The 27838-nt window shown below is 44.9% G+C and overlaps 1 protein-coding gene across 2 annotated transcripts in view; it reads right to left on the reverse strand.

Annotated features, from left to right (window-relative positions):
- Positions 1–294: 294 nt before the first annotated feature.
- NUAK1 (NUAK family kinase 1) overlaps positions 295–27838 on the reverse strand; it is a 76704-nt gene continuing 49160 nt past the window's right edge. For both annotated transcript variants that reach the window (XM_008004516.3, XM_008004517.3), the window contains 5 exons: positions 24068–24219; positions 21179–21244; positions 10090–10209; positions 7796–7928; positions 295–4942 (listed from right to left, as the gene is read on the reverse strand). In XM_008004516.3, the coding sequence (XP_008002707.1) occupies positions 3789–4942; positions 7796–7928; positions 10090–10209; positions 21179–21244; positions 24068–24219 (1625 nt within the window). In that variant the 3' untranslated portion in view covers positions 295–3788. The remainder of the gene's footprint in view (positions 4943–7795; positions 7929–10089; positions 10210–21178; positions 21245–24067; positions 24220–27838) is intronic.

Raw genomic sequence — 27838 nt, forward strand, 5'->3', positions numbered from 1 at the left:
AGCTATGGGATAAGCCAAGGTAGGTTCCACAATCAGGGAGGAGAAAGCCAGGGTATAAAAGGAGAAGAAAGCTGATACGCAAAGAGAAGCAGAATAGAGGGTATACTGTCCTCTTTAATCCACCACTCCAATTCTTAATTCCAGCTGCACTGCAAGCTGCATTTCCTCTTCTGAGAACTTCGAATAAATTCCCTTTTGTGCTTAAGTTCATCTGGGTAGGTGTCTGTTACTTATATTGATTCTGTCACTTACTTGACTAAGAAAAACCACCAAATAAAGAAGCAAGCTCTCTGGTTCAGTTCATTGCAATTTATTTAATTTAAAAATAAAAACAGAAACAAAAACCAAAATGAAACAAAAATCAGTTTCCAATAAAAATACAAACACTTTGGGTAGTTATCCAGCTTTTTTTTTCCCCTGTAGGCTGTTCTGGGCTCAAACCAATCAAATGAGTGAAAACCAATTTTGACAGGAGCCATAAAGCATGTTGCACCAATTAAATTACACCAATATATTATTATAATACCTTTGAAATGCCTTTCAGACCAATAAATAAAAAAGACAAATTCAAATAAAAAAAGTCAACTTTTTATTACCAAAAAAAAAAAAAAATAGAAATTAAATAAAAGTCACAACGTGGATTTTTTTTTTTTTTTTTTTTTTTAATGTGCAGTCAAGTTTCTCTCTTTTTTTCTTCTAGGAATGATACCATGCCAGTAAATCCCTACAGAACATTTCCAGTTTGGCAACAAGCAGTCAGTCGATCATTCACATTTGTACTCAAGACAGCAGGCCTGGGCAAAACTCGCCTGAATTTCACCCTGAAAAGTGCTCCCCATCATCTGAAGAAGCAGCACCTGGTAACAGGGATGGCAATTCAGAGGGTACTTAGCATTTTCATTTCACCTGGGGTCTTGAAGCACTTCCTGAAAACTGATCGTGCCTTGAAATTTACCTGTAAAAAGAAGTGTAATTCTACCCCTTTGGCAGATGTGTAAACTAAGACGGTGCAAGGCCCACAGAAGCAAGGAGAGGACCAGGAAAGCTGACAGCGAATCTCCTGCTTTGTCCATCAGGTCCTAAAAGTGTCTCTCACTTGTAATTCCACGGAAGCGAATAAAGCATAACTTCTTTGACTGGGATTGGCTGGTAGGGATGACAGGACTTAATGATGAAGCAGGGAGCTGCTTTAACGGCTTTTCCCTCTATTGCAAGTTTTTCCTTGAAAGGACAGTCAACATCACACCTAGAATCAGAGGATGTTGGCAGTGTCAGAGCTAAGCAGGGCTTCAGGGACCAGCTAATTCATCCTTCCAGCCCTCACTGGAAGGAAAACTTAACCACCACAAACAATGCAGATGCCTAAGGCCACCTATGACTTAACTCAGAGTCTCTGCCTCTGAGTGGAGGACTTTCTCTGCCATAGTCCACTGGCTGAGTTTCCTGACGAAAGAGAACACGTGTTTGAGAGGAGGAAGAAGGGAGTAGACTGACTTTCCTCAATAGTGTCATTTTTATTTAAAGACTAGAATGATGGAAAATACTAAACAGACTCAATCACTTGGCAAAAGGAAAAAGGACATCAACCAGTAGGTTGGTGCTAGATCTAAGTCATACTGACAGCTAAGGACACGGCCAGCTGCCGTGCACAAGGGGCCAGCAGGGCAGCAGCATAGGCTATTCAGAAAAGCCAGAATGAAATGAGGCAGGAAGTAGGGAGCTCAGAGTTGCAGGTTGCCCTCCATGCACCCACACCCCTATCCCCCCCACCCCCCACACACGCACAATTTGCTATCTACAGATTTTTTTTTTTTTTCCCTTTTAACCTCTATTAGAGTTCAGGAAGGAGGTGGAATTGAATGAAAGGAAACTGAGCAGCTTCCCATAACACACTGCTCAGCTCAACCTGAAGGAATGCACAAGCCAAAACACCAGAGCCGGTGGCAAGGGGAGAAACCAAACTGTCTCCTTAAGGAAAGGGCAACTCCATTCTAATGCACTTTCTTAGCACAGTAAGGTGAATTTTTTCTTCTCTCTCTACGAACTATTTTTTGTTGGTTTTTCCAAAGATGTTCCCAAGACCAGTCTCCCTGTCTATCTACATGGCTACCAGTGGTGGCCATCTTGAAATGAGTTCAATTTGCCTTGGCCAGCAGAATCTGAAGTCATCCCAAAGAGACTAGGAAGTCCAAACCTAGAATCCTGAAGGTGTCCCATGGTTGGAGTGGCATCTTGTCATTGTGATCCGGGTGTTTAGAAATTACATATCTAATGTTTTTTTCTTTGTTTTTTTCTTTTTCTTTTTTTTACTTTTTAAGATAAGAGTCCTGCTGCACGTCTTTTCTACCTCCCCCAGAACCATCTGGGTGACATCTAAGGAAATGTTCACTCTCTTACATGCTTCCTCCCAACCCCCTGCACTCTTTCAACACCTTATTCATTTAAATGAATGGAACTTTCTTTTCCCCCAAAGCCCAGGAGTTCATGTCAAAGTTTAAAACCATGACATAGAATACTTAGATTTGGGTGAAAAAAGCACCGTCTACCTGATTTTCCTTTCCTCATCCCAATATCCCACCTACATCTAACTCCCTAGAAGCAAACTTGTCTACCTCTGAGGATGCTACACTCAGTGGATGGGGAAACCATTTGTCATTGGTGAACAGAGCCAATGGTTGAGCCAGGTAATCCTCTGGAAACTATGGACAGTAGCACGTCCAACTCAAAGCATCCATGCATGTGAGAACCCAAGAGGCAGCATTCCAGTTAATATTGAGAAAGAAAGTGACAAGTTGCCTCTTGTTGGTGCACATCAACTTCCATTCATCTGCGCAAAGATCACAGACCATCTTGTGCCCTGTCATATACAATAGTTTTTACCTCTGACACCATCATCTTTCTCCCTGTCCACACTCAAGAGGTTGTGCTGTAGAGCAAGGCAGACATCAGGAAAGAGGAGGTGAACAGCAAGGAGCTAAATCACCATGGGCTGACTCTATGTCCTTAGCAAAGTTCAGAGTATTCTCTCTCTGACCAAGGCCCTGTCTTTCATCAAAGTTGAGTAGCAAATTAACAAATGCCTCACCAGTGGCATGAAAGAGTTAACATAGATCCCACAGGATGACTAAACCTGATTCCGAGGGCCTAGCCAGATCAAAGATGACAACTACATAGCATTAGTGCTACTGCTTCGCTTCCCTTCCCTTTCCCGTGGTAGCCATTACTAGTCAATCACAGCACTCCTTCCCCATGATGTGGGCCACTCACACCAGCACAACCGGCAGCCACTATTAATTGATCATCAACTCAAGCTCAAGTTGCTGAAATCTACTTGCCAGTTCCATGCAGCCAGACCTAGCTTGCTAATGCAAGGAGAAAAGGGGCAAGTTCTTCGGGCTCACCCAAGGCAAACAGCCCAAATGTCTCCTGCCCCTCCTCCAGAAGCATTTGGATAACTTCTAAGGAAATGCTCCCTCCCCATATGCTTCCTCTCTACCCACTGAGTGCCAGTCAACACCACCTCTCCTGGACAGCTGGTCCTCTAGGAGGTGCCATAAAGCAAATGCCAAATAGGGCCCAAATTCTGACTGACAGTTGTCAGAACTGGCAGAAGAGCCCACCCCTCCCATTTAAGTGTTGGCTCAAGGCTGCAAACTTGGCCAAGTGAGACAGTGCCAATCCTTTTTCAGTCTGTTGTCATGGCCAGCAAAGAGGTAACCAGCCTATGAGCCCAAGTCTTGCTCCCCTTCCTCCCTCGTACCCCCACCTGCCCCCGGCGCCCTGGAGTGCTAGTTGAGCTTGCTGCAGATCTCCAGCGCTTGCTTGTAGACCTGAGTCACATCATCCATGTCTGCGAGGAGGGAGAAGCTGCTGTCTGCCAACCGGTTCCGGTACCGCTTCAGGTACTGGGGCCGGGGCCGGTTCTGGAGCCCCTCAAAGTCCTGGATCTGGAGGAAGTTTTCTGCAGAGACGCAGCTGCGGATGCGCTGACGGGCGGGGCGATTCTCCTGCAAATCCAGCAAGTCGAAAGAGTCGCTGGACAGCACGCTGTCATCGCTGATGACACTGGAAGGACGGCTGTAGCTCCGGGAAAGGCCCTCGGCAGGGACACCAGGCTCCGACAGGGATTCCAGTGCGGGCATTTCAGGGCTGACCAGGGCCAGGTCCATGGCGCCCGCTGAGTATTTGCTGCTGTGTTTCAAGATGCCCTTCCTCCGGCAGGAGAGGCTGTGGGAGGTCACCCTGGCTGGGTCTGGGGGGCTGGGGGAGGGGACGCTGCTGCCCATCACATCATTACTGTCCAACAGCTCCGAAGACTCGCTGCGCTCTGGGGAAGAGTAGTAACCTGATTCTCTCTGCTGGGTCTTTTTCAAGATACCTTTCTTGGGCATCGTGGCCGACTGCTTGGGGCTGAGTTTTCCCGGCACCTCTGCCTCTGGTGAGCTTGGGAGGAGCACACCCGTCCTGCATAAGTCCTGCTCCATCTTGAAAGTAGAGGGTAAGGCAGGACCAACTACACCTTCAATGAAGCCAGTGCTGTGAGAGCGATGCTCGCTGTTGCTTCGCTTCTTCAGGATCCCCTTAGGCCTCTTAGAACTCAACTTGGATGGGCTTTCAGGCACTGCATCCAGACCAGACTGAGCAAAGTCATTCTCTTTCTTGGATTTCTTCAGCGACCGCTGCCGTTCTAGCATGACCTCAGAGGTCGTGGGTTTGACCAGGCCCTTCATTTTGGCTTCGGTGTCAGCCTGCAGCCCTGTGGAACGGTGGTGCCAGTCAATGATCCGAGCCAGGAGTGGGGACTCGGAGTCATGGAGGGCATCGCAGTCACACACACTGCTCTTATAGCCCCAGTTCACCCACCAGTGGTTGGCAATGTCCTCAATCGTGGCCCGGCGATCGGGGTTCACCATCAGCATCCACCGTATGAGTCCTCGAGCATCTAAGGGACAAGGGACAAAAAGAATCGGGCATTACGTGGGAGCTTCTAGCTTTGTGATAGTGGGACCCTCCAGCAGTGATGAAAGACACACACTCCCTCTAGGAAAAATCCATTTGGAGACCTGGTCCAGTCACATTATGGAGCAGGATGCCCCAGCCTTTCAGACCATCCATCAAAAGCGTAATCAAGACTTGGAACAGGCTGGGGTGCCATCACATGGTGGCATGTTTTCCCTATAAGTGAGGAAATGTCATAGCGCTACGAAGCTTTTCATCATCTTGAATCTTTAGAAAATGTGGAAGGTCAGGTAACCAAGAAAGAATCCAGACTTGACCCCGAGAGGTGCCCCACCATTCCTTTGGCGAATATCATTTTACCAGAGGAAAAACAGGTATAGATCACCATTGCTTTCTTTATTCCTCCACAGGTGGGCTTGTATAAACACACAGCACCTGCAGTCACTGGGAAAGCATGCCAGAGACAGAACATGGAGCGTGGCTCAGAGGCACTTACCTGACACACCTGGGCAGTAAGAGCGGCTGTCTCCGAAACTGGCCTCCCCCCAAGGTCCTGGCCAGGTTCTGAGACCAATACTCAGTGAGCTCGCCTTCTTTCCCTCTCTGACATAAGCCATCTCCTACTGAGCTGTCAGATCAGAGCAGTGATCTATATCTGCTACCCATTCACAGCCTGTCTGAAAATTCTACTTGCAAATTTCTGCTGCCAGACAATTAGGGAAAACCCCTAAAGGGAAGCTGAGAAGGCCACAGGAACCAACTGACTCTCACAGCTTATAAACTGACTTTTAGGTTCAAACTGTGTTCCCCCAATTGGGGTGAATTATATTCTGGGAAGCTGCCACCTCCCCTCAGCTGCTTATGTAGGCGAATGAGAAGCTGGCAAAGGCCTGGTAAAAGGGACTGGGGCAAGAAACACCTCTGAAAAGTACCAAGATGATCATCCTCAGTCATTCAATAAGTATTTCTTGAACCCCTACAATGTGCCAGGAACCGCATTGGCATCAGTTAGCTGGTGAGGCAAAGAAGACCACTGTAGAGGTCACTCTGAATTTTTCCAAAAAGAATAGGCTGGCTTGTTGAAAAAATTATATATATATATATATAGAGAGAGAGAGAGAGAGAATGCATATCTATATATACACACATACAACAGTCTAGCCTCAGTATCCGTAGGGTCTGTATTTGCAAATTTGTCTACTCGCTAAAATTTATTTGTAACCTCAAAATCAATATTCACAGCTCTTTTGCAGTCATTTTTGCATATGCACAGAGCAGCAAACAATTAGAGTCACCCCCCCCAATACACGTATGTATTCACAGCTAAGGTCAAACAAGGCAACACTCTGCCTTCTTATTTCAGATCTCATACTATTATATAAAGTGTCTTTTTCTCAGTCTATTTAGTGCTGTGTTTCTCACACTTTTTGGAATTTTTATTGGCGACTCCTCCATTTTAAATGACCCCCCAAAACAGTGCTGAAGCACTGTTTAGTGTTCCTAGCACAAGAAGGCTGTGATGTGCCTTATGGAGAAGATAAGTGTGTTAGATCAGCTTTGTTCAGGCATGAGTTACAGTGCTGTTGGTTGTTGAGTTTGATGTTAATGAACTAACAATATAGATTAAATAAGGTGTCTTTAAACAGAGACACACATAAAACAAGGTTATATATCAATCAGTTGACAAAAATATTGTGAGCAGAGGCTCTCAGGAATCTAACCCTCTATTTCCCCTAGGAGCAATAGTTCAGTATTCACAAATTCAGTGTTTCTAGCAACTTTGTAGAACATAACTACTATGAATAATGAGAATCAACTGTGTATGTGCAGATATACATATATATGTGTGTATATATATGCATGTGTATAGTATGTATATAAATGAAGTGCCAATGTTAACTTCATTTTTTAATAAAAATGACCAATGATGACCAGCTGTACACACTCCCTGTACAGGCATGATACTTCCCATCAAGAGATGGAGCTCATGACCGTGGTTGTCTTGACCAATAGAACACAGCAGATATGACACAATCTGGGTACAAGCGTGGACATAGCACTGGCACTCCAGCCTGGGCAACAGAACAAGACACTGTCTCAAGAAAAACAAATTTTAAAAAAAGAAAGAAGGCTCAGCAACATTTTATTCCTCTTCCTTAGAACCCCTTGCTGCCACTGTGGGGTGGCACCTCAGAGAGCATCGAGGAAGGTCCACTGTTCAGCCCCAGCAGCAGCCCCAGCTGCCATCTGCTTACAACTGTAGGAAAAACCCCAGGGAAGGCCAGAAGAGCACCTCCCAACCCACAGGAGTGAAAGAGATGATTTCAAGGTTGTGTAAACCACTGAGTTTGTTTTGTGGGGGCAGATGGGGTAGAGTTGTTATGCAGAAATCAATAATGAGACAGTGCCCATGAGCCATACCCTATGCCAGTGGCACAGTAGTGAGAGACAGAGCAGTGGCCACCCTCACAGTATTTACATTCTGAGGTGGGTGGTTTCTATGTCTACTCAGACTGGGAGAGACCTCGTCTAATACCTTTTCCAAAATTTGTATTTATGGTGGAGAATCTGAATCCAAAGAGCGTAAGCGACTTGCCCAGATCCACACAGCAAGCAAACAGGACTCCTAGAATGTGTGTTCTGAAAAGTTCCTTTGGGAAGGTTTGGGGAAAGCAGCCTAACAAGCAAGCTTTGCCAAGGATGATGCTTCTGGGAAGAAGAAAGAGGAAAACCAGGAGACTCCAGACAGACATACTAAAACAAAAGCAGAAAATGAGAGTGGGTAAACAGATCTTTCTCCCCTCCACCTCTGGCCCTCCCTCCACAGGGCACGCACCTGAGGGCTGCGTGGGCTCCCGGTACTCTCCACTGCTGATCTGCCGAATGAGGTTTTTGTGATCGAAACCATCGAAGGGCATTGTTCCATAAACAAGGGTGTAAAGCAACACGCCCAGGGCCCAGCTGTCCACCTGAAGCAGAGAGACAGCACATATAGGAGCTAGGAAACAGATCCCAAGATGCCTTCCAAACCATTAGCATCACAGCCTGTAAGCAGCCACCCCCAATGCCCCCAGGAACTGAATTTAGCACCTGGAAGACAGGTTCCCAGTACAGCCTGACATCTGACAGCAATGCAGCTGGGACCTGCTACAGAGCCTGACCTTTCCATTCTGAACAGAGGCCAGTGGTCCCAATTGGTAAAGTACTTTCTTAAACAGATTATCTTATTTAATCCTCACTACAATTTTGTGAAGCAGTTAGGGCCAGGACTATTTTCAGCCCCATTTGACAGATGAGAATACTGAGGCAGGAAGAACCTAAATGGTTTCTCCAGAGGCCCTGCCCCAGTGATGGAGGTAAAACTGGGATGCGGGGCTCTTCATTCCTAATCCAGGAATCAATTCCTTCCTGCACTTTCTTCAAATGGATCAGGAATTACAAACTGAAATCTTGTAAGAGCCAAGCAAACAACAGATATACACAAAGCAAGAAAGAATTGGGGTTACGACATAGAGTGTTGGGGATGGAGACAAACTGTACAGTACATTCACCCGTCTTAGGCAGACAACCTCTGTTTAGCTAATTGCTGCCATGTAGTAATGTGGGCCCAGCACTACTAGATTCTTTGGTTTTTCAAGAGAAGTCAGAAACCAAACTTTTATATGAAATCTCCTAATTATTACATGTTTGCTCAATTTTTAAAAATAAAAACTAAGGTGGCCAAATAAAGGAGTTTGCTGACCAGATCACAGGCTGCCAGCCTGTAACCTCAAAAAACAGGTCATCAAAGACCAAAATATTCATTATCTACGAGAAATTTAGTGTTGAGTTTGTACAAGTTTGTAAATTGAGTTCTCTGCTCCTCCCTCGCATTCTTCTTTTAGAAAGACTTTCTCTTCACTGCAGTGATAGATGGTCTTGGCATCCTTCTCTTCACCCTTCAGCCCTGCCCCGAAACACTCTCAAACAGATAAATATTTAAAAGAAAACATTTCAACACACTGAGCAGCGGCTATTTAAAGGATACTGAGTGGATGAACTTCTCTGAAAAGAGAACCATCTTTCAAAAAAAGAATCATCACGCACAACTCACTCATTTTCAAAATAAAATTTCCACATACCCATATCTTACAGCGGCCCTTGAAAGCACTAGCATGTAGGGAAATATATTTCTCATGAATTAGAAGATGTCATTAAAATGTATTTCCTTAGTCAGATATGCATGCTGCCAAAAATATACACACAAAAAAGATATTTACTCCAGAGTGAGGCAATTCTTTGTTTGTTGTGTCTGTTTTGATATAACAGGGAAAAAACTAAATGTTTACATCTAGACATTACTAAATAAATTATGCTATATTCATCAATAAAAAGTCATTAAAATCATGTGGGTTTTTTTTGGGTCTTTTTGTGGTTTTTTTTGAGACAGAGTCTCGCTCTGTCGCCCAGGCTGGAGTGCAATGGCACGATCTCTGCTCACTGCAAGCTCCGCCTCCTGGGTTCACGCCACTCTCCTGCCTCAGCCTCCCGAGTAGCTGGGACTATAAGTGCCTGCCACCACGCCCGGCTAATTTTTTTTGTATTTTTTAGTAGAGACGGGGTTTCACCATGGTAGCCAGAATGGTCTCGATCTCCTGACCTCGTGATCTGCCTGCCTCAGCCTCCCAAAATGCTGGGATCACAGGCGTGAGCCACCACGCCCGGCCGAAAATCATGTTTTTAATAATAAATTTGGAAAGTGTCACAAGATAGTTTTGATAGTAAAGGGCAAGATATACATATGTGTGTCATATACATATGTATATCTTCCCTTTTATTAACTTAATCTCAGTTAGTTTTGAAATGCAGAGATCTACATTGGGAAAAGTTCAAAAGTCACAAAAGTATTAAGTGATTCTCTTTTGTGGGGGGATGGCAGGTACCTTTATTTTCTCCTTTAGGCTTTTCTGGGTTTTCCAAATTTCCTCCCAGGAGTATATATTATTGCTTTTATAATCATATAAGGAAAAGTTTTCCTTGCTTGCTTTTTTAGGCTCTGTTTTTTTAAGCATTTCTCAAATCCAATTTTTGCCCTTCCTCCCTCTTCTCCCTCCCCTCCCCCGCCCCATATGCATCGGGCAAGCTGCTCACCTCTGGCCCTCGGTAAGGTCTCCCATTGACAATCTCAGGAGATGCATAGAGTGGACTCCCACAAAACGTTTGTAAGAACTTATCCTTCTGGTACAGGTTGGAAAGCCCAAAGTCAGCAATCTACAAAGAGAAGCAAGACCCAGGGAGACTTGTTAGCATTCCAGATTATGTCTGTGTTGAATCAGTTCACACCACACAGCACACAGAGTGGATGAACGGCACCTGGGTTGGTCTGCTGGCTGGATCGCCATTTTCTCTCCAGCCCTGAGTCTTCATAAAGGACCACTCAGCCCAAGCAGGTCCGTGTTTCCTAGCTGCAGTCCTTGGCATCCATCACAAGTTCTACCAAATCTGCAGACTACAAGCTTTGTGACTTACTTAGAAATTACTCTTCAAATGGACGCTCTATTTAAACTTTAATTTAGACTTGCTCTGAGAAATAACATTCACAAAATCACTGGCTTGATGTTTCTGATGAACTTTAAAGCGTGTAACTATTAATTTAGGAATTCTCCCTCTGTGGTCTACCCAATCATACTGCATCTGCAGTGGCGTGCATATCACACTGCGGAAACCCCTGACCTACGCAACTGGTGATACCACCTCTGTATCCACTCACACCCCGATCAGAACTGTATTTTGACTGTCTTGTGACCTGAGATGAAATGGACTAATTGACTCACAGCATTGGGTTTTGAGTCATCATATTTCAGCCCAACTCTGCACCTATCCATCTGTTACTCAGTGACCTTGAGCCTCAGTTTACCCACCAGCAAATGGGAATCCATGATCCCTTCCCTGTTCTAGCTCACAGGATTATCATAAGAATAAGAAGAAAAATAAATCAATCGAGATGAGACCTTGGCCGAGCAGATCATTTGAGGTCAAGAATTCGCGATCAGCCTGGCCAACACGGAGAAACTCCGTCTCTACTAAAAATAAAAAAATTAGCCAGGCATGGTGGTGCATGCCTGTAATCTCAGCTACTCTGGAGGCTGAGGCATGAGAATTACTTGAACCCGAGAGGCAGAGGTTGCAGTGAGCCAAGATCGCACCACTGCACCCCAGCCTGGGCCACAGAGGGAGACTCAATCTCAAAAAAAAAAAAAAAAAAAAAAAGATGAGACTGTGAGTGTAAAAGTGCTTCATAACCTTCAAGTTTCATGCAAATGTTTCACCTAGCCTTGTTTCCATTGTACTCCACAGTCCTTGGAATCATTCTCTTCTCCTTTGGTTTCTTGAAATGTTTTATGTGTTATTCATGACAGCATTTTTACATATATATGTATATGTATATGCACACATATATATGCATATATACGTACATATATATATTTGCTTTCCCTACCAGACTCTGAGTTTCCTGAGGCAGTTGGCAGGTTCCACATCCTCCCCTTAACTTTGTGTCATCCACTCCTTAGCACCCGCCCATACCCAAGAAACACTTTTCACCGGAACAGGCATTATATTTTGAAAAGCACATGATGATTAATACATAATGCAAAATAATAATAATAATGATAAACTTAATTGCCACTTTTTGAACAACTTCCAGTTATCAGGTACTGCTCCAAACACTTTAAATTCTTTAATCTAATCTTAACAAAAACCTGGTTTACACAGCAATGTGAATGCATTTTATGCCTAAAAAAGGTTAAAATAGTCAGTTTTATGTTATGTCCACTTTACCGCACATTTTTTGAAAAATTCATTTAACAGATGAGGAAATGGTGGTTTAAGGACATGAGGTTACTCATTTAAGGAGATGAGTAACTAATATGCAGCAATATAAACCCCCGTGTCTCTAAAGCTTCAAACCACAGTGCCACCCTTCCCCTGGGTCACCTGCATATTTCACTCCAGTCTAAGTCAACCTTGCAAGCTGAGCCCCTGTAGGTTTCCATCATTCTCCAAGCTGATTTCCATTTGAGGCTTGGAAAAGAGCTGCATGATTCACATGCCCAGAGACAGCCCAGCCTGAACACCACCGAGGCTCTGTTGTGGTCACAGACCCTAGAAGCAGCCTATTTTGTAAAAGTCATCCCTGAATGAACGGAATGTCATTGAAAGCAGCTGGTGTACAACCATCCTCAGAAAATGCATTCTCTGGGCTCAGACTGCGCTTAATTGCCCTGAATTCCACTTTCTTATCAAGGCCCCTGACTTGCTTGCAGGAAGTTGGTTGGAAGCTTTATGAAGTGTGCCCTGTCAATCAGAAGAGGCATGGAATGGCTACACACAGGAAAACGCGTTCTCTTCCCGCCTGGCAGCAGTGCCTGGGGCACCAAATGAGCTTCACGTGCTTGTGAGAGGCACCCACTGCACATGTGCACACTCACGCTGGGAGTTTTCACTCTGAATCTGGGCAGCCTCTTTTGCTCTGTAGCCGTTCTGGAGAAGTGTGTTTATGTTATGGCCCACTCCCATCCTCGCAGACTGATGTTTATCAGCCTCTCCCAGTAAAACTGTCATTGCCACTGACACAAGATTAATAGAAATCCAGATTAGCCTGTGTTCTTGGCAGTTCGAAGGGAAAGCAGTATTAATCAACACACACACACACAAACACACACACACACACACAGAGAGAGCGTTCTCAAACCTTGAGCCATTGAAACTTAGGCTTCGGCTCCAAGATTTAATGCCATATGGAACTTATATCAACTACTGATAGGAGGGGAAATGGCCACTGGTTATGAAACCTCTCTGAAGCTTCAGTTTTCTCATCTGTAAAATAGTGTTAGGAAGAGTGTCTATCCCTACTGTGCCATGGCAGAGATTAAATGACAAAAAGTATGTAAAGTCCTTACAACAGTAATTGGCCCAGAGTTGGAGCTCAATATATATTTGCATCCCAACTTTAAATCCAGAGAGTTAATTACCTTCATTATACTAGAAGCAGAGTTTATCCCAATGCCAGGGACTCTTGACAGTGAAGAAATACAGACATTTTAGATGCCAAATAATAATGGAATTAAATAACGTTGAATAATAAAATGAGAAATTCATTCCTTTCTGGATTCACCTTCAGTTCTTTGGATTAAGTCAAGGAGAAAGTCTCGGTTGGGCACTGGTGTGTCTTCAGTATCTCTTTAGTATTTATTAAAGAGACCAGGCCTCGGGCCTAGCCTGCAGCAGCAACCAACACGAAGTTGGAACTTCATAATGCTATTTGGTTTCCATTATACTTAGTTTTGAGCTTATTCTTGGTAAGTGATTCTGGTTTTCCACTTAAGGTAATTATTTAGGGTTTCTTTTTCAAATAGACAGAATTTTAAAGAGTGACCTGAACGCAACAAAAATATTAAGTAAAATAGCAGTGAGGATACTGCGGAAAGGTAAAATCCATGAAAAGGATGAAAAACTGAAATTTGAGAAATATTGATTTTAAACATCATAAAACAAAAACAATTGCAGCTCAGAATTACTTTGACCTGAAAGACCCCTGAGAGATGTTAATCCTGCCCCTCGCTCTAAAAGTGAAGCAGCTGAAGGTTCCAGGGCATAAGAAGTTTTGCTGAAGGTTGCAAAAAAGGGCAGCAAGTACATGAAGGAGCGCATGGATCTTCCCAAGCCGTACAGTTTCTCCAACAGAACATCAGCTGTAAAAGGAGAGGATGACTTTCCAGCAACGAGGCGACTGGGCTGTAGTATTTTGCTGACACACTAGCAGGTAAGCCTTGGAGGAAGGTACCTAGCTGGCATTTTCACTTGTTGTTTTGACTGTTCCCCTGCTCTCTATACCGGTTCAGAACCACCTTCTGCCCCTGCCCTGTGCTTCAGTTCAGTCTCGAGTCTCAAAAGGAGCCGTGGAACTCAAGGCTTGGGTCCTTAATATTTAGAGTTTTTATTGTTATCAAGCCTTTCCGGAGGTGCTCCCTGCTGCATGAAAATTGGGGTTAGAAAGATAAATGAGGAAGTGATTATTCATTCATGTTTCAAAAGGATTAACCTCACTACAACACAGATGAACCCTGAAGGCGTTACGCTAAGTGAAATAAGCCAGACACAAAAGGACACATATTATATGATTCCATGTACATGAGGTCCCTAGAGTAGTCAAATTCATAGAGATGGAAAATCGAATGGAGATTGCTAGTGGCTGGGAGGAGGGGGAAAGCAGAGTTACTGTTTAGCGGGGACAGAGTTTCAGCTGGGAAAGGTGAAAACATTTTAGAGATGGATGATGGTAATGCTTATACAACAATATGAGTATACTGAATGCCACTGAACTGCGTACCTAAAACTGGTAAGTTTCATGTTACATATATTTTACCACCATAAAAGGATTAACTCCAGAACAGTGTTAATAATGAGCTCATCTGGTGAAAACTAAGTGTCACCTTGCTGACATTAACTGATAGGAAAGGACGCTGATGGCAATGATAATAATTAGTGATGGTCTAACAGTCATGTGCAGTGTTTAAGAGGAAGTGTGGTGCACTCCACAGATCAGATGTTTTGGGGCCAGGAGAACTTGGGGCTAACCATGGCTTTGTCGTTACTAGGCGATGGGTGGGACCTGCCAAGTCACTTGAGTTCCTTATCTGCAAAATGGGACTCAGACTAGAACCCACCTCACATAGGTAAGAAGAGTAGAGAAAATGTATGTAAAGCTCCTAGAACGGTCCTGGGACCAGCTGACGCTATAAATGAGAGCCATTATGGTAGGCTGATGGTTTGGCCAACTTCACAATTGTTTGTTAGACCAGGTAAATGGGGAACCGAAAGCATTAAAGCCACTGCCCATTAAAGAGCCAGGAGATCTTATCACTCGTTTATAACAGAGGCATGTCCAGGGTGAGAAGCTGCATTGTAGGATGGGAAAAGGAAAAGATTCAGGGTTTGAGTACTTGAGTTCAAATCTCAGCCTCACCTCTTACCAGCATCTAACCGAAGGCACTTTAGTTAATCCCACCCCACTCCAATCTGGCCCACGGACCAGCAGCATTAGCATCACCTGGGAACATTTCAGAACCTGAGCCACTCAGGCCCCACCCCAGATCCACTAAAACTGCATTTTAACAAGAGCCCCAGTGTATAATACACACTTGCACATTAGCCATTCTGAGCCTGCATTTCTTCATCTGTAAAATGGAGTTGATGATAATAATGTCACCTACCTGGAAGTGCTGGTACCAAACCGAATAAACTGATCCCTGGAAGTGCTTACACCATGCCTACCTAGCACACAGTAGGCCTTCAATAAACGTTAGCGATGACTACTTTATTTAACCTCTCTGAGTCTCACATTCCTTTGCTGGAAAATGGAATTGCAATACCACCAATCGCTTGGTGCTGTGAAAATCAAAGCCAGATTAAACAAGAAAAGAATTAAAATAGGCCGGGTGTGGTGGCTCATGCCTGCAATGCCAGCATTTTTCAAGGTGAAGGCAGGGGGACTGCTTGAGGCCAGGAGTTCAAGGCTGCTGTGAGCTATGATGGTGCCCCCGCACTCCAGTCTATGTGAGAGAGCAAGACCCTGTCTCTAAAAATAAAAGTAACAGTAGCAGCATTGCTATGTGCCAGGCACAGTTCTATGAGTGCTACATATATTAATGTAGTAAATTCTCACAACAATCCTATCTGGAGGACTGCGGATAGTGAATTCTAAAATTATCCTTATTTTGCAGATAAGAAAACTGAGGCACAGGGTGGTAAAGTGGCTTGCCTGAGACATTGGTGAACAGCTGCCTTGGCTGTAAACTGCTACATAAAGGGGAGTTATTGCTGTCAGGTGGCTGACGAGGAAATGCACTTTCTGCGTAATTCTTCAGGAAATCAGCAATTCCATCCAGGAAGATACACTCCATAACTCCTTTCCGGCCTTGGAGGTGATCGTTGTGGCTTCACCCACCACAGCCTCACTCCTGAGTTGCCAGGAAGTGAAGGCGGGGAGTGGAACAAGGAGCCGAAGTGAGTGGGGCCAGCTTCCATCTTCGGAGGATCTAAGCTCATGCTGCCTCTCTTAAAAGAAAAGAAATTCCCACCACGAACAATGTGAGGAGGCTCTTAAAAGAGGGCGCGTCCAAGCAGCAGCTCCCATGGATGCTAATGAGCAGCCAGTGCCAGCTCATAGCACACAGCCCTGGCATCCCTGCATGGCTACTCTGGCCACCATGACTCAGCCTGGCCATCAGCCACCATTAGCACTTGGAGAGTCTCTCGCAGGGACAGCTGTCTGCAAGCCTGCCTGCAGACAAGGTAAGGATGACTAAAGCACGGACCATGTGCTCTTAGATGTGGGGCAAATTTGGATAGTGAGAGTAGAGGGTAGAATTCATCAGGTGTCTGGTCTTTAGAGTCAAATAGCCATAGGTTTGTAGCCAGTCCTATCACTTATCTGCTGCAAGGGCCTCCTTTCTGTAAAATGATGTAACCACACCCACCCCAGTGGAGACATTCTGAGGACCAAATGAAATAAGGTGTGGAAAGTCTGACATGGGGCTCTAGCTTCTAGCAGGGGCTCAGAAAGCATTACTTTCCTTTTCTAGTCTCCATGCTGTGTTCCTGTGCTTGCTGTTTCTTCCTCTTGAAAAGCCATTACCATGTTCCTTACTATCAAACTCCTACCCATCCCTCAAAACCCAATTCAATTCCTCTTCCTACATGAAAGCTTTCTGGTCCATCCAGCCAGACAGACCCACTACTTCCTGCTCAGAACTTCCAGAATACATTACACAGGGCCATTGGGCCCTGCCAAGGGAGGAGGATGAGGGAAGGCCTCCTGGAAGAAGAGACATTCAAGCACAGACCTCAAAGAAGAAGCAGGCAAAAAGGAATGAGCAGAGCATTCCAGACAGTGTGAACCATGTGTGCCAAGGTCAAGAAGCCAGAGACAGCTTGAGGGATGAGAGGAATTCAAGTCCTATACCAGGGGCCTTCCCTGACCACTCTAGCTAAAAAAGCAACTCTATTCTTCATTGTCACCCTGCATGGATTTTCTTCACTACCAGCCAATTACATTATGTGTTTATTTGTTGATTGCTATGTCTCCAACTGGAATTTTAAGCTCACTAGAGCAGGTACTTTCTCTTCTTCACTGACTTCTGTATCCTCCTCATGGCTCATTATCACTGCTAGTTTAACAACTGCTAGATCCTGAGTTCCAAGACAGAAATTTGGCTATCTAGTTCTCTATTACATCCCCAGCACAGGGTGAAGACACAGTAGGACCTTAATGAATATTTCTGATCAAATAAATATTGCCCAGAAGAGATATTCAATTCCTCAGTGAATAAATGCAGGAATGGATGAGTGAATGCAGGTATGCATGGATATATACACACAACACATGAATTGATTAATTCATGCATGAATACAGCTCTCACATTCATATCATCAAAGCCCAGAGGCTGACTCTGAGCCGCCCCACTTGGTCTTGTTAAGCTTCAGAGGTTTCTATCTCATCTTGGCCCTGGCCATTCAAAGCTTCTTTTCTTATCCACAGCAGCCGCATTTCTATTGTCATAAGGGGCAGCAGGCCATTTCCCTTAAGCCCCTCTGTTCTGAGCCCTGGGAGCTCACCAGATTCCCAGCCCTCTTGGAGGAGGTCGGCTGACCCTGGTGCCTGGACCTCTTCTCATTGTAAGACATTTTTACAGGAGCCTTCTATGGGAATCGTCAGCATTCCATTCTCTCAGAGAGTGGGCTGTGTATTTGGCCCGTTTTTTATTAATTGCAAATTAATGCTGTGCTGGGTGTCTATTTTAGTAGACATGCTTCCAGAGTGCGGAATGCAGCCCAAAGCAGCACATTGCTCTCATTCTTTCTGCTGACCGACTGTGTGAATATTTTTAGAAGCCACACCCTCTCGCAGTGGCCAGATAAATAATTTCCAAGGCCAGATGTGCTCTCTGCAAATCCACATCAGGCAGGGAAGGGGAGAGGAATGAGCTACACGGCTCTCCCACCCCATTGCAGCGACATGTGACAAGTTTAAACCAGTAGCATTTATATAGGCTCCCTAGGCCAAAGTCCTCCACATTTGAAACGTGGAAAATGGATCCACACTTAGAGAGGCACCAGAGGGAGCTCCAAGAGAGGACCTTGCTGCTCATGTCCCGTTGGTTGGTGGCTCATGTGTCCGTGGTCCCCCAGGTCCAGACACGGATGGCAGGGGCTCTCTTGAGCATGGAGGCCAGCTTGTGGCCATGTGTCTGCCTGCCTTTGTCAGCAAGGGTCCTTTCTAAATATGTTTCAGCAAAATGCTGAGTCAGGAAGAGATGAGCATATACCACCAGAAGACAAATCAAGACCAGCTGAATCACATTTTCTAAAACCTTGGAAGTGGATGCAAGATGATGAAAAGATAATTTGCCCGGAAGTCAAACACATGAGTTCTAATCCCAGCTCGTCATTCCTTTATTCCAAAGTCAAACCATTTTGAAGTACCTACTGTGTGCCAAGCACTAGTCCACACTCTGGGGAAGCAAAGACACAATAATTTAGTCTAGACTGTGTCACTGCGTGGTCATGGGCATTATTATCTAGACTCTCTGGGTCTAATCATTAAAACAAGTGGTTGGAAAATGACCCCCAAAGTTCTTTGAAGATGTAGATTCTCAGATCTGAGTAGGATTCCTTGAACAAGGAGGAAAGGAATTGAAAAGTGCTGATAATGGGAAGATCTGGTTTCTCTCTGGGATGTATGTGTGCATGCGTACCCATGCTTTACCGTGGGAAATGCCAGGATTAGAAATTCTTAAGGAAAAGTGTATGCCTAAGCCTTCATTGTTAATACTGTTTTGTGTGTGTGCTCTTTCCCTCCATCATTCACAGGGACCCCAGGTTGAAGAACTGGTGCAGGGGAACTGTCAGGTCCAACATCATTGCCCTTTTGCTTACACAAACGAAGCCATTCTTCTGGGCTCCTGCCTCACTGTTTCCCTGCACAACTGCTTTCAGAATTCTAATCATTCTTTTCCTCCATTAGGGAATTCTATGATTGCATAGAAAGCTATGTGTCTTATCACTTCTGGGAATACATCATGGGACCAAGGGGTCACACTGCACCATAGAACCCAATCCCTAGGCAAGAGGCTCACATTCCAGGCCTTGTAAAGACGACATTTAGTTTTGAGCGCTCTGGGGGCAGGTGGCAGGAAGAATCTGGAGAGGAAGTCAATAAGGTTGATGACACAAACCCTTAGAAAAATGTGGCCCTCAAGCCAGGACCAATTTTTCAGCCATGACCTGATCACCACTCCCCAGGACCTAGGCATCTTCAGAGCAGCTGACTTCCGGTTCGATTCCCTCTCCAGTGGCCAGCCACTTAAGCAGGCTCCCAGTATAGTAACAGTTAAGCGTGAATTGCTTTGATTGTAGTATTGTCTAAAATCTTCACGTTTGTTATTGACTCCCCAGGACTGGGTACAGGACATTGCACACAGTAACTGTTCAGAAAATATTCATCAAAAAAGAAAAAGAACAAATAAACAATAATCTGCAGAGATAGGAACTGGCATCCCTACTTGACAGATGAGGAAACTAAAGCCTAAATCATCATGAAACTTACCCCAAATCCTGCCATTACAAAGGGGCAGGGTTGCAATATCTAACTCCAAAGCCACTGCTTTTAACTTTGACTCATTCGGACACGAGTGCTTAGCAGTTTACAAAACTAAACACAGAATGTCTCATTCACTACTCTAAGCAGGCCTGTGGGTAGTACTGTTACCCTATTTTACAGTTGAGGAAACAGGGTTAAGTGGTTTTCCCAGTGTCAAGAAGCTAGTAAGCCACACAGCCCGGAATTTCCTAACTCTATAACCAGTGCTCCTTCTAGAATAATCCAACCACTTTGCCAGAAATAGACCCTGAGATTCCAGTTCCTATTGCCATGGAAAACTACTTCGACCAACTATTTCCTCCTTATTCTATGGACTGCATGTGACTACGGTCAACCACTCTTCAAGAGCAAAAAGTCACTGGGTCATGGCTTCCAGGGGCCTCTCAAAGGATGGTGGTGACTAATGGTTGCCGCCATGATCTGTACAGAGAATCCCAACACCAAAGCGACTCCATCCTTCCAAGCAAAGAAACAAGTCTCATCACACGCTCCTCCACTGATAGCAGCGACAACAAAAAATCATTCCCATGCTTTGTCCAGGGACCAGGGATAAGCCACTAACGTCACCAGTGGCCAATTGGAGGGCTCCTGCTGGTGCCGGGAGTACTCAGGCCGTTTCATAATGAAACCCATGCAGTGAGCTCCGTTTATTTTGAAACCTTATTTGCTTATTTTGTAGACGTGGTCAAAAGGACATTCAGAGGGCTCCCCGGGAGGCACTTGAACCCTGTGGGCCAGGAGAGCTTTCTCCAGCTCCAGCAGCAGCCAGCAATAATACTCTCTGTGTGAGTAAACTTCAGAACTTGCTATTTCCCAACAGCAAGCACCATCCCCATTTTGGTCAGCTTCCCAAGTCCATGGCTGGTTTCAGGAGTGGGAAGGTGGAGAGGGAGAAGTAGGAGACAGGGTGGAGAGTGGCAAAGCAATGGCCAGGAAAAGAGTTCCAGTCTAAAATAATTTAGGGCCCTGCTAGAAAATCAAGCAAAGCAACTTGAATTTGGGCTCATGAATCAGACAGACATGGGTTCAAATCCCAACTCCACTCTTTACCATTGGATTACCTTGGGCAAATTACTTAGTTTTCCTGTGCCTCGGTTGCCCTCTCCGTGAAATTATGTAAATAACAGTACCTACCTTGTAGAGTTGTCGTAAAGATTGAATTTAAGTGATATCAGGCAAAAATATAAAATACATATGTATCTATTGGTTGCTAAAAGTATTGTTATGGTGATGATTTTAGACTATGAGCTTCCTGAGGAGAGACACTGTATCTCAGTCATCTCATCTTACCCAGGGAGGAAGAACAACGCCCAGCATGTAGCAGGAGATCAATAACTGCTTGTCGAATGTAATTGTTTGAACTGGACTTTGAGCTCAAGCAAAGAGACTCTTCCCCACCAGCCTGCCAGGTAGGAAGTGGCTGCCTTATTTCCAGGCTGCGGCTTGGAGCGGGTTAAGCCTCCACAAGGGCTGCAAGACCCAGGCCCTGCACATCCATCAACGAGACGAGAGCTTTACCTTAATATTGCAGTTGTCATCGAGCAGTATATTTTCCAGCTTCAAGTCCCGGTGGACCACACCGTTCTGAAATGAGAAGACAAAGAGGGAATTGAATGGGAGCGGCTGGGATGAGAACAAGAGAGAAAGAGGAAGAAGGAGGGTGCGCAAAGGGAAATGTCTGACAGATTAAAGAAATGCGCCAGCCCGGTGGTCTTCGCCTCCATCCTTCAGGCTGCTCTCACTGTCTTGACGCTCCCCCGCCAGCGACCGACCAGCGACAGCAGAGCATTAGTCACTTGCTGTGTGGTTAAGGGAAAAATGACTGGAATCTGTTTTCCCCCAGAGCCTGTAAAACAGCAGGGGGATTCTTTGTCGGAATGTGATTCCACTGTGTGAAAGCAATATAATCCCAGGCAGCGGCAAACAATGTCTGTCTGGGATGGGATTCCCAGGGAAGAAGCAGATTTCTCTGCTGGGGACTCAAGACTTGTGGGGCTCACAGGCACTCCTCGTCTGTCTGTCGGTCTGTCTGTCTGTGTGCCTGCCTGCCTCCCCAATGCTGGAAAGACATCTGGCTCAATCTATTGCGACCCATTTTGATCTGTCCTGAGGATAACATTTCCTAAGCAGCCTGGAGAGAAGACTCAGAAAGTCCCTCTCTGCTCAGCAGGACTCAGGGCTGGGTGAAAGGTGAAGCGTGAGCGCAGACCAGTGAGACCGGGACCACTGGCCTGACCAAAGCAGGTGGCTGCCGTCCTGCCTGACCTTTCCATTCAGGCAAACTCTGGCAAGACTGGAGGCTGAACTTCAATGACCAGCAGCCAGCCAGCTGAAATGTGAAAAGCAGTCATCAGCCAATAGGCTGTCGGTCTACACAGCAGTAACCATTAGCCTTCCTCATTCTTTTTTAAGACTATCTTTTTTATTATCTTTTTAGGGGGTGGGTGGGCATGGGAAGAGCAGTGGGCCTGAAAGAACTGGCTATTTAGGGGTGCACGGACAAGTAGCGGGGGGCACTGAATGATTCTGAACATCATTCAGCATAAAGGACATCTGCAATCAAAGCTGCTCTTTTGAGCAAACCAACAGGCATGTTGATGGGTGGTTCTTTCTTGTTTATTTTCCTTTTCGTTTGACCATTCTTAATATCTCCAAAAGCACTGCTCAGAGGGAGAAATGAAAACATGTATTTCTACTAATCTTTTTCTAATTCAAGCCTGCAAGGAGGCCTTCTGAATTCAGAAATGCACAAAGCCAAGTCTCTTAGAAGAAAGATGTCAACTACAAGGCGCCTGATTCCATTAATTTTAAATATCAGGAGCAGTTTGGTTTACATTGCTTCATTCCTGGTTTTCGTAATAAGATGGAATGAGTCTAATAAAGCCTCATTCATACAGAATCCAAGTGTTCACACACTTCAAATCACAAAACTATCATCTCTATGGTGATTTACAATGATACCTGATGATGAAATACAAAATATTATACGATTCAAATCATGAGCACATTTTGAGTCAACAAAGAGAGGTCAAACAATGTTCACACGGGTTAAGGGTTTTAGATTTGAGTAACTGTCTTCTAATTACTTACAGAGCCACTCTCAATTAAACACAATATTTAACAAACCAGGAGGCCCCATGTTGCGATCATTTGTATAAACAAGTTGACTCTGTTTTGGATGCCCTGTTGGACTCAAGTCACATTATCCTCAAAGTAAATGACTGTTCAGGGTGTGACAGATCTGGAGAAAGACTGAACGAGATGAAAATCATGGTCAAAATGAGTAATAACAATAATGGCTGAGACAGGGCTTGTAATTATCTGTGTTCTTCATGCCTTTTCCAGAAACCAAGAGTGGCTCTACTTTGGCTATATTATTATTATTATTATTTTGGAGATGGGGTCTCACTTTGTCGCCCAGGCTGGAGAACAGTGGCACCATCATAGCTCACTGCAGCCCCAAACTGCTGTGCTCAAGGGATCCTCCTGCCTCAGCCTCCCAAACAGCTGGGGCTACAGGTGTGCAACCTCATGCCTGGCTACTTTAAAAAAAGGTTTTCAAAGATGGATCTTGCTATGTTGCCCTGGCTGGTCTTGAACTCCTGGGTTCAAGCAATCCTCCCCACTCAGCCTCCCAACTAGCTTGGATTATCTTCTGAACACATCCCATCGAGGTGTGCTGTAATAAGACATATGTGCATACAGGTAACCTATGCAAGAAAAGGGACCAAGAGTATAGAAAGGTTTCAAGAACATTTCTCCCAGTAATTCTACTTCTGGAATCTCTCTTAAGTAAATTATTCACATGAGAGGAAAATATTCATATATAAAGATATTGATCACTATTTGTAATAACCAGAAATTAGAAAGAGCCCCAATGTCCAACAATCAAGAATCACAAAGAATTTTTAATAATATAGGAAAACATTTAGATCAAAGTATTAAGTAAAAAAGCCTGACACAAACGATGTAAAATTGAATCCAGTGTGGTACCCTAGATTGGATGCTGGAACAGAAAAAGGTCATTGGTGCCTCCATTTTGACAAAGGTATCACAGACATGTAAGATGTTAATATTAGGGTAAACTGAGGCATAGATGGGAACTCTCTGTACTACCTTTGAAACTTTCCGTAAATCTAAAATTATTCAAAATTAAAAGTTTGCCTAAAAAAAAAAAAAAAATGTGAGAAGGAGGAGGAAGAAAACTGAAAAGAAACAAGTGAAAATGTCAAAAATGGGTTATCCCTGGATTCCAGAATCGTGGGTGATGGTAATTTTCTTGTTTCTAGTTCATAAATTCTCCATACACATTGCCATGAACAGATATCACTTTTATAACAGGAAAAAAATCATGCAGTGCCATAAAAACCATCTATGGCCAAAGCTGCGGGCCAGTTGCAGCCGTACCTTGTGACAATAGTGCACGGCGGAGACGATCTGCCGGAAGAAGTGCCGGGTCTCCCTCTCACTGAGGCGCCGCCGCTCACTGATGTAATCGTACAGCTCCCCTTTGCTTGCATATTCCATGATGATCACAATCTTATCTTTGTTCTCAAACACTGCAGAGGGAAAACAGCAATACACAAACACCCTGTTTAGCCAACAAGCTCACTTATGCTACAGAGAATGCGAGAGAGGACAACGGAGACGTCGCCAGGCAGAGGACCAATCAGTCAATTCAGCATCACGAGGCGCTGGGTGTGCTGTCCCGCCAGGTGGGCAATGGTGTGTGTCACCACCATTGTTCCTGGACACGCCTTTGTCATGCTAAGGGAAATGTGGTTCTCTTTTCTGAGGACCCCACTCTCCTTGTAAGATCATTCTCACAACCCTCTCCCGGAACGGCTCTCCTATAGACAGAATAATGGGTAACAATAAACACTACTAATAATTTATTAACCATTGGATATAGACCAGGTACCCAGTCCTGATAGAGCTACTCTGACCCCAAAATGGGTGCTCAATCTTGTCATCTCTTTATAACTTTCCATCTCAGGCAAATAAAACCCAAAGCTTTTAATGTGGCCCACCAAGTTGTGCACGATCCCATGGGCCCCTCTCAGCCTACTACACATTCAATCCGTGTATTTGTTTATTCTGTCTCCCCCAGTCAAATGTAAAAGGGGGTTATCCAGTTTCACTCACTGGTGTATCCTCAGCAGCCAGAACAGTATTTGGCACATAGTAACATAGTAGGAGCTCAGTTAATATTTATTAAATGAGTAAACTCAAACTACATAAAGGCATTTTTGAACATTAATAATAAGTAACAATATAGCACTTACTATGCACCAAGTTTGTGTGTAAGGTTTTAAGTACCTCACATGTACTGACTCGTTTAAACCCTACAACAAATGATCAGGGAAATAGCTGTAATTTTACTGTTTGAAAGATGAAGACACTGAGTCCTACAGAGGTTAAGAATCTGGCACAGCCTGCAACCAAGCAGTTTGGCTTCAAAGATCAAGTGCAGAGCCATTAGATGGATGGCCTCCCAAAGAGCTGGCTGGAATCAGCAAAGCTCCGGTCCCCAGCATGGATGGGGAACTAACGCTGCAGCCTGCAGGGCTGCTGCTACTGTCATCTCAAGCCGGCTCCCTGCCACCAGGTCCAGCCCCTTCTCACTCAACCTCCACACCACCAAGGAAACAGTCTCCCCAAATGCTTGTAAACGCTTCTTTCTCTTCAACTCTGATGCTCTCTAGCTGTGATGTTCAAAGTCAGGGTTCCAGGCAGATGGCCAGGGACCCATGCATGGAGGCAGGGAGAAGGGAGGCCACAAATGACAGGCTGTCCAAAGCCACTCCATTGCCACCTGTTTCATACTTTGGACTTTCACATAAGATGTCCTTTGAGCAAGGATAAAATAAGCAATATTTGTTTTGAAATCCATCATCACTCTTAAGGGATATAGTACAAAAACCTTTGCAGGGTACCCAAGACCCTCCCTGAAGGTCCCCTGCCTACCTCCCTCCATCTCATCCACTTTTCTAACATTTCCATCAGGCCCCCTATGCCCAGCACCCTAATTCATTAGCCAAGAATGTGCTCATACGTGGTTTCCACAGCACCCCTCCCACTGCACTAGTCAATACTTGCCTCATAGCACATGCAAACTGTGCTATGGTTTATTTCCTGGTTTACATATCCATGTCCTCTGCCTAGATGGATGGAGCTAAAAACTATAGTGTTGGAATGAGATACTCCTAGAGCTGTGTGATTCTAGGGATGTTTCTTGCCCTCTCTGGGCCTCAGTTTAGTCAACTATAAAACATGAATAATATTAGCAAGTATTTAGAACTGCTGGAAGGAATTCCTGATATCAGGTATGTTCAACGTTTACAAGGCCTTCCCCTTACAGCATACACTCAATAATGTTAGCTAGTATTGTTGCTATCAATACTAATTCATCCCCAGAGCCTAGCACCGAGGCAGACACACATTCAATGAAGAACTGAGTTAACCTGGAACCTATCCTAGGCCTGGGTTCCCTGTCCTCCCATACCTTGTTGCTGGCTGCTAGAAGCTCAGACCCCTCCAGTTCCTTTTTGGCTCCTTCAAGTCCAGCCAAACCTCCCTGATAAAATGAAGGGGAAGGAGGAGGGTAGGAAGGAGGAGGAGAGAACATCCAGATAAAATTGGCTGCTCCAGCGTCTGCTGGCCTCGGTGTACCCTGCAGCTTTGGCTCCTGCCAGGGATTTCAGCCTGTTGTGCACTTTTCATTAACAATAAACTCTGGAAACTGGAAACATCCCGACTGCCTCGGGATGCATGGCTCAGGCCCCAAAAACGAAAGAGTGATAGGCCCTGGAGAGGGCAGCGGGTTTTCTAATTTTAAAAAGAAGGGATGTAGGAAGAAGGAAAGTACTTTGACAGATAAACAAACAAGAAACCTCATACCCCAAAGAGTCTGGTGCGTCTTTAAGGGAGCCAAAGCCTCTGGCCCTTCAGTGACTATCGGGAGGTGTGGACCACTCGCCTCACACAGGCAGAAGGGCTGTTTCAAGGGCTGGATTCTTCCCTCTCCAACTGACTGATTTGGTATCAAGGAGATGTAAACACAATTCGGCAAAATACAGTCCAATCCACCAAATATTTTACTAAGCAGTTTCCATCAATAAGTCCTACTGATCCTGTCTCTACAATATATCCCGAGTCCAGCCGGGCACGGTGGCTCACGCCTGTAATCCCAGCACTTTGGGAGGCTGAAGCAGGTGGATCACTTGAAGCCAGAAGTTACCAGACTGGCCAACATGGTGAAACCCCATCTCTACAAAAAATATAAAAAATTAGCCAGGCGTGGTGGCAGGTGCCTGTAATCCCAGTTACTGGGGAGGCTGAGGCAGGAGAATAGCTTGAACCCAGGAGGTGGAGGTTGCAGTGAGCCGAGATCACACCACTGCACTCCAGCCTAGACAACTGAGTGAGATTTCATCTCAAAAATAAAATAAAATATATCACAGATCTGTCTACCTGTCTCACCTCCAAGGACACCCCTTACCCCCATCCTTACTGGTTGCCAGCCTTTCACACTTGCCTCCCTGCTGACTGCATTTGGAGGGGTCAAGAAATAGTTCCAAATGCATATTCCATGGGGTACTCATTCTGCAAGCTGTCTTGAAGAAGAAAAGAATTCCACGGTCAAACACAAGCCAAACGTTAATACTTGATTGTCCTCGGAGAACCTGGTTTCCTTAACTCAGAGTTCTGCCAGTTGATTGGGCCATTTCAGTCCTCCAATTGGCATCCAGAAGAACTCATATGGAGCCAGTTCAGAAAGCACTGGATGAATGAGATGATATCCGAGGGACAAAACTGGCCCCTCACTCTCTCAGGCAGGGCCAGTGAGCAAGGTGGTCAGAGAACTGTCCGAGCGGCCAGGCCTGGCTCTGGGACACCATCCCCCAGTTCCTCATAGGAAGCAGCCCATGTCTGCCACTTTAAATTAACTGAGAGCAAACAAGATTCCCACACTTCAAGCCTCAGTGTTTCATCAAGCAGGCTGGGGGTGTTACAGATGAAGCTTCTTGAAGGCTTTCTTAGTAACAGCAAAATTTGTTGTAGGCTTACCATGTGCAGGCACCACGCTAACAAGCATTCTGCATGAATTACATCATAAGAATTTGGTACTATGAGGATCCCCGTTTTACAGATGAGAACACCTGGGGACGAGGTGAA

This window comes from Chlorocebus sabaeus, chromosome 11 (genome assembly GCF_047675955.1).
Source record: "Chlorocebus sabaeus isolate Y175 chromosome 11, mChlSab1.0.hap1, whole genome shotgun sequence".
NCBI classification, from domain to species: domain Eukaryota; kingdom Metazoa; phylum Chordata; class Mammalia; order Primates; family Cercopithecidae; genus Chlorocebus; species Chlorocebus sabaeus.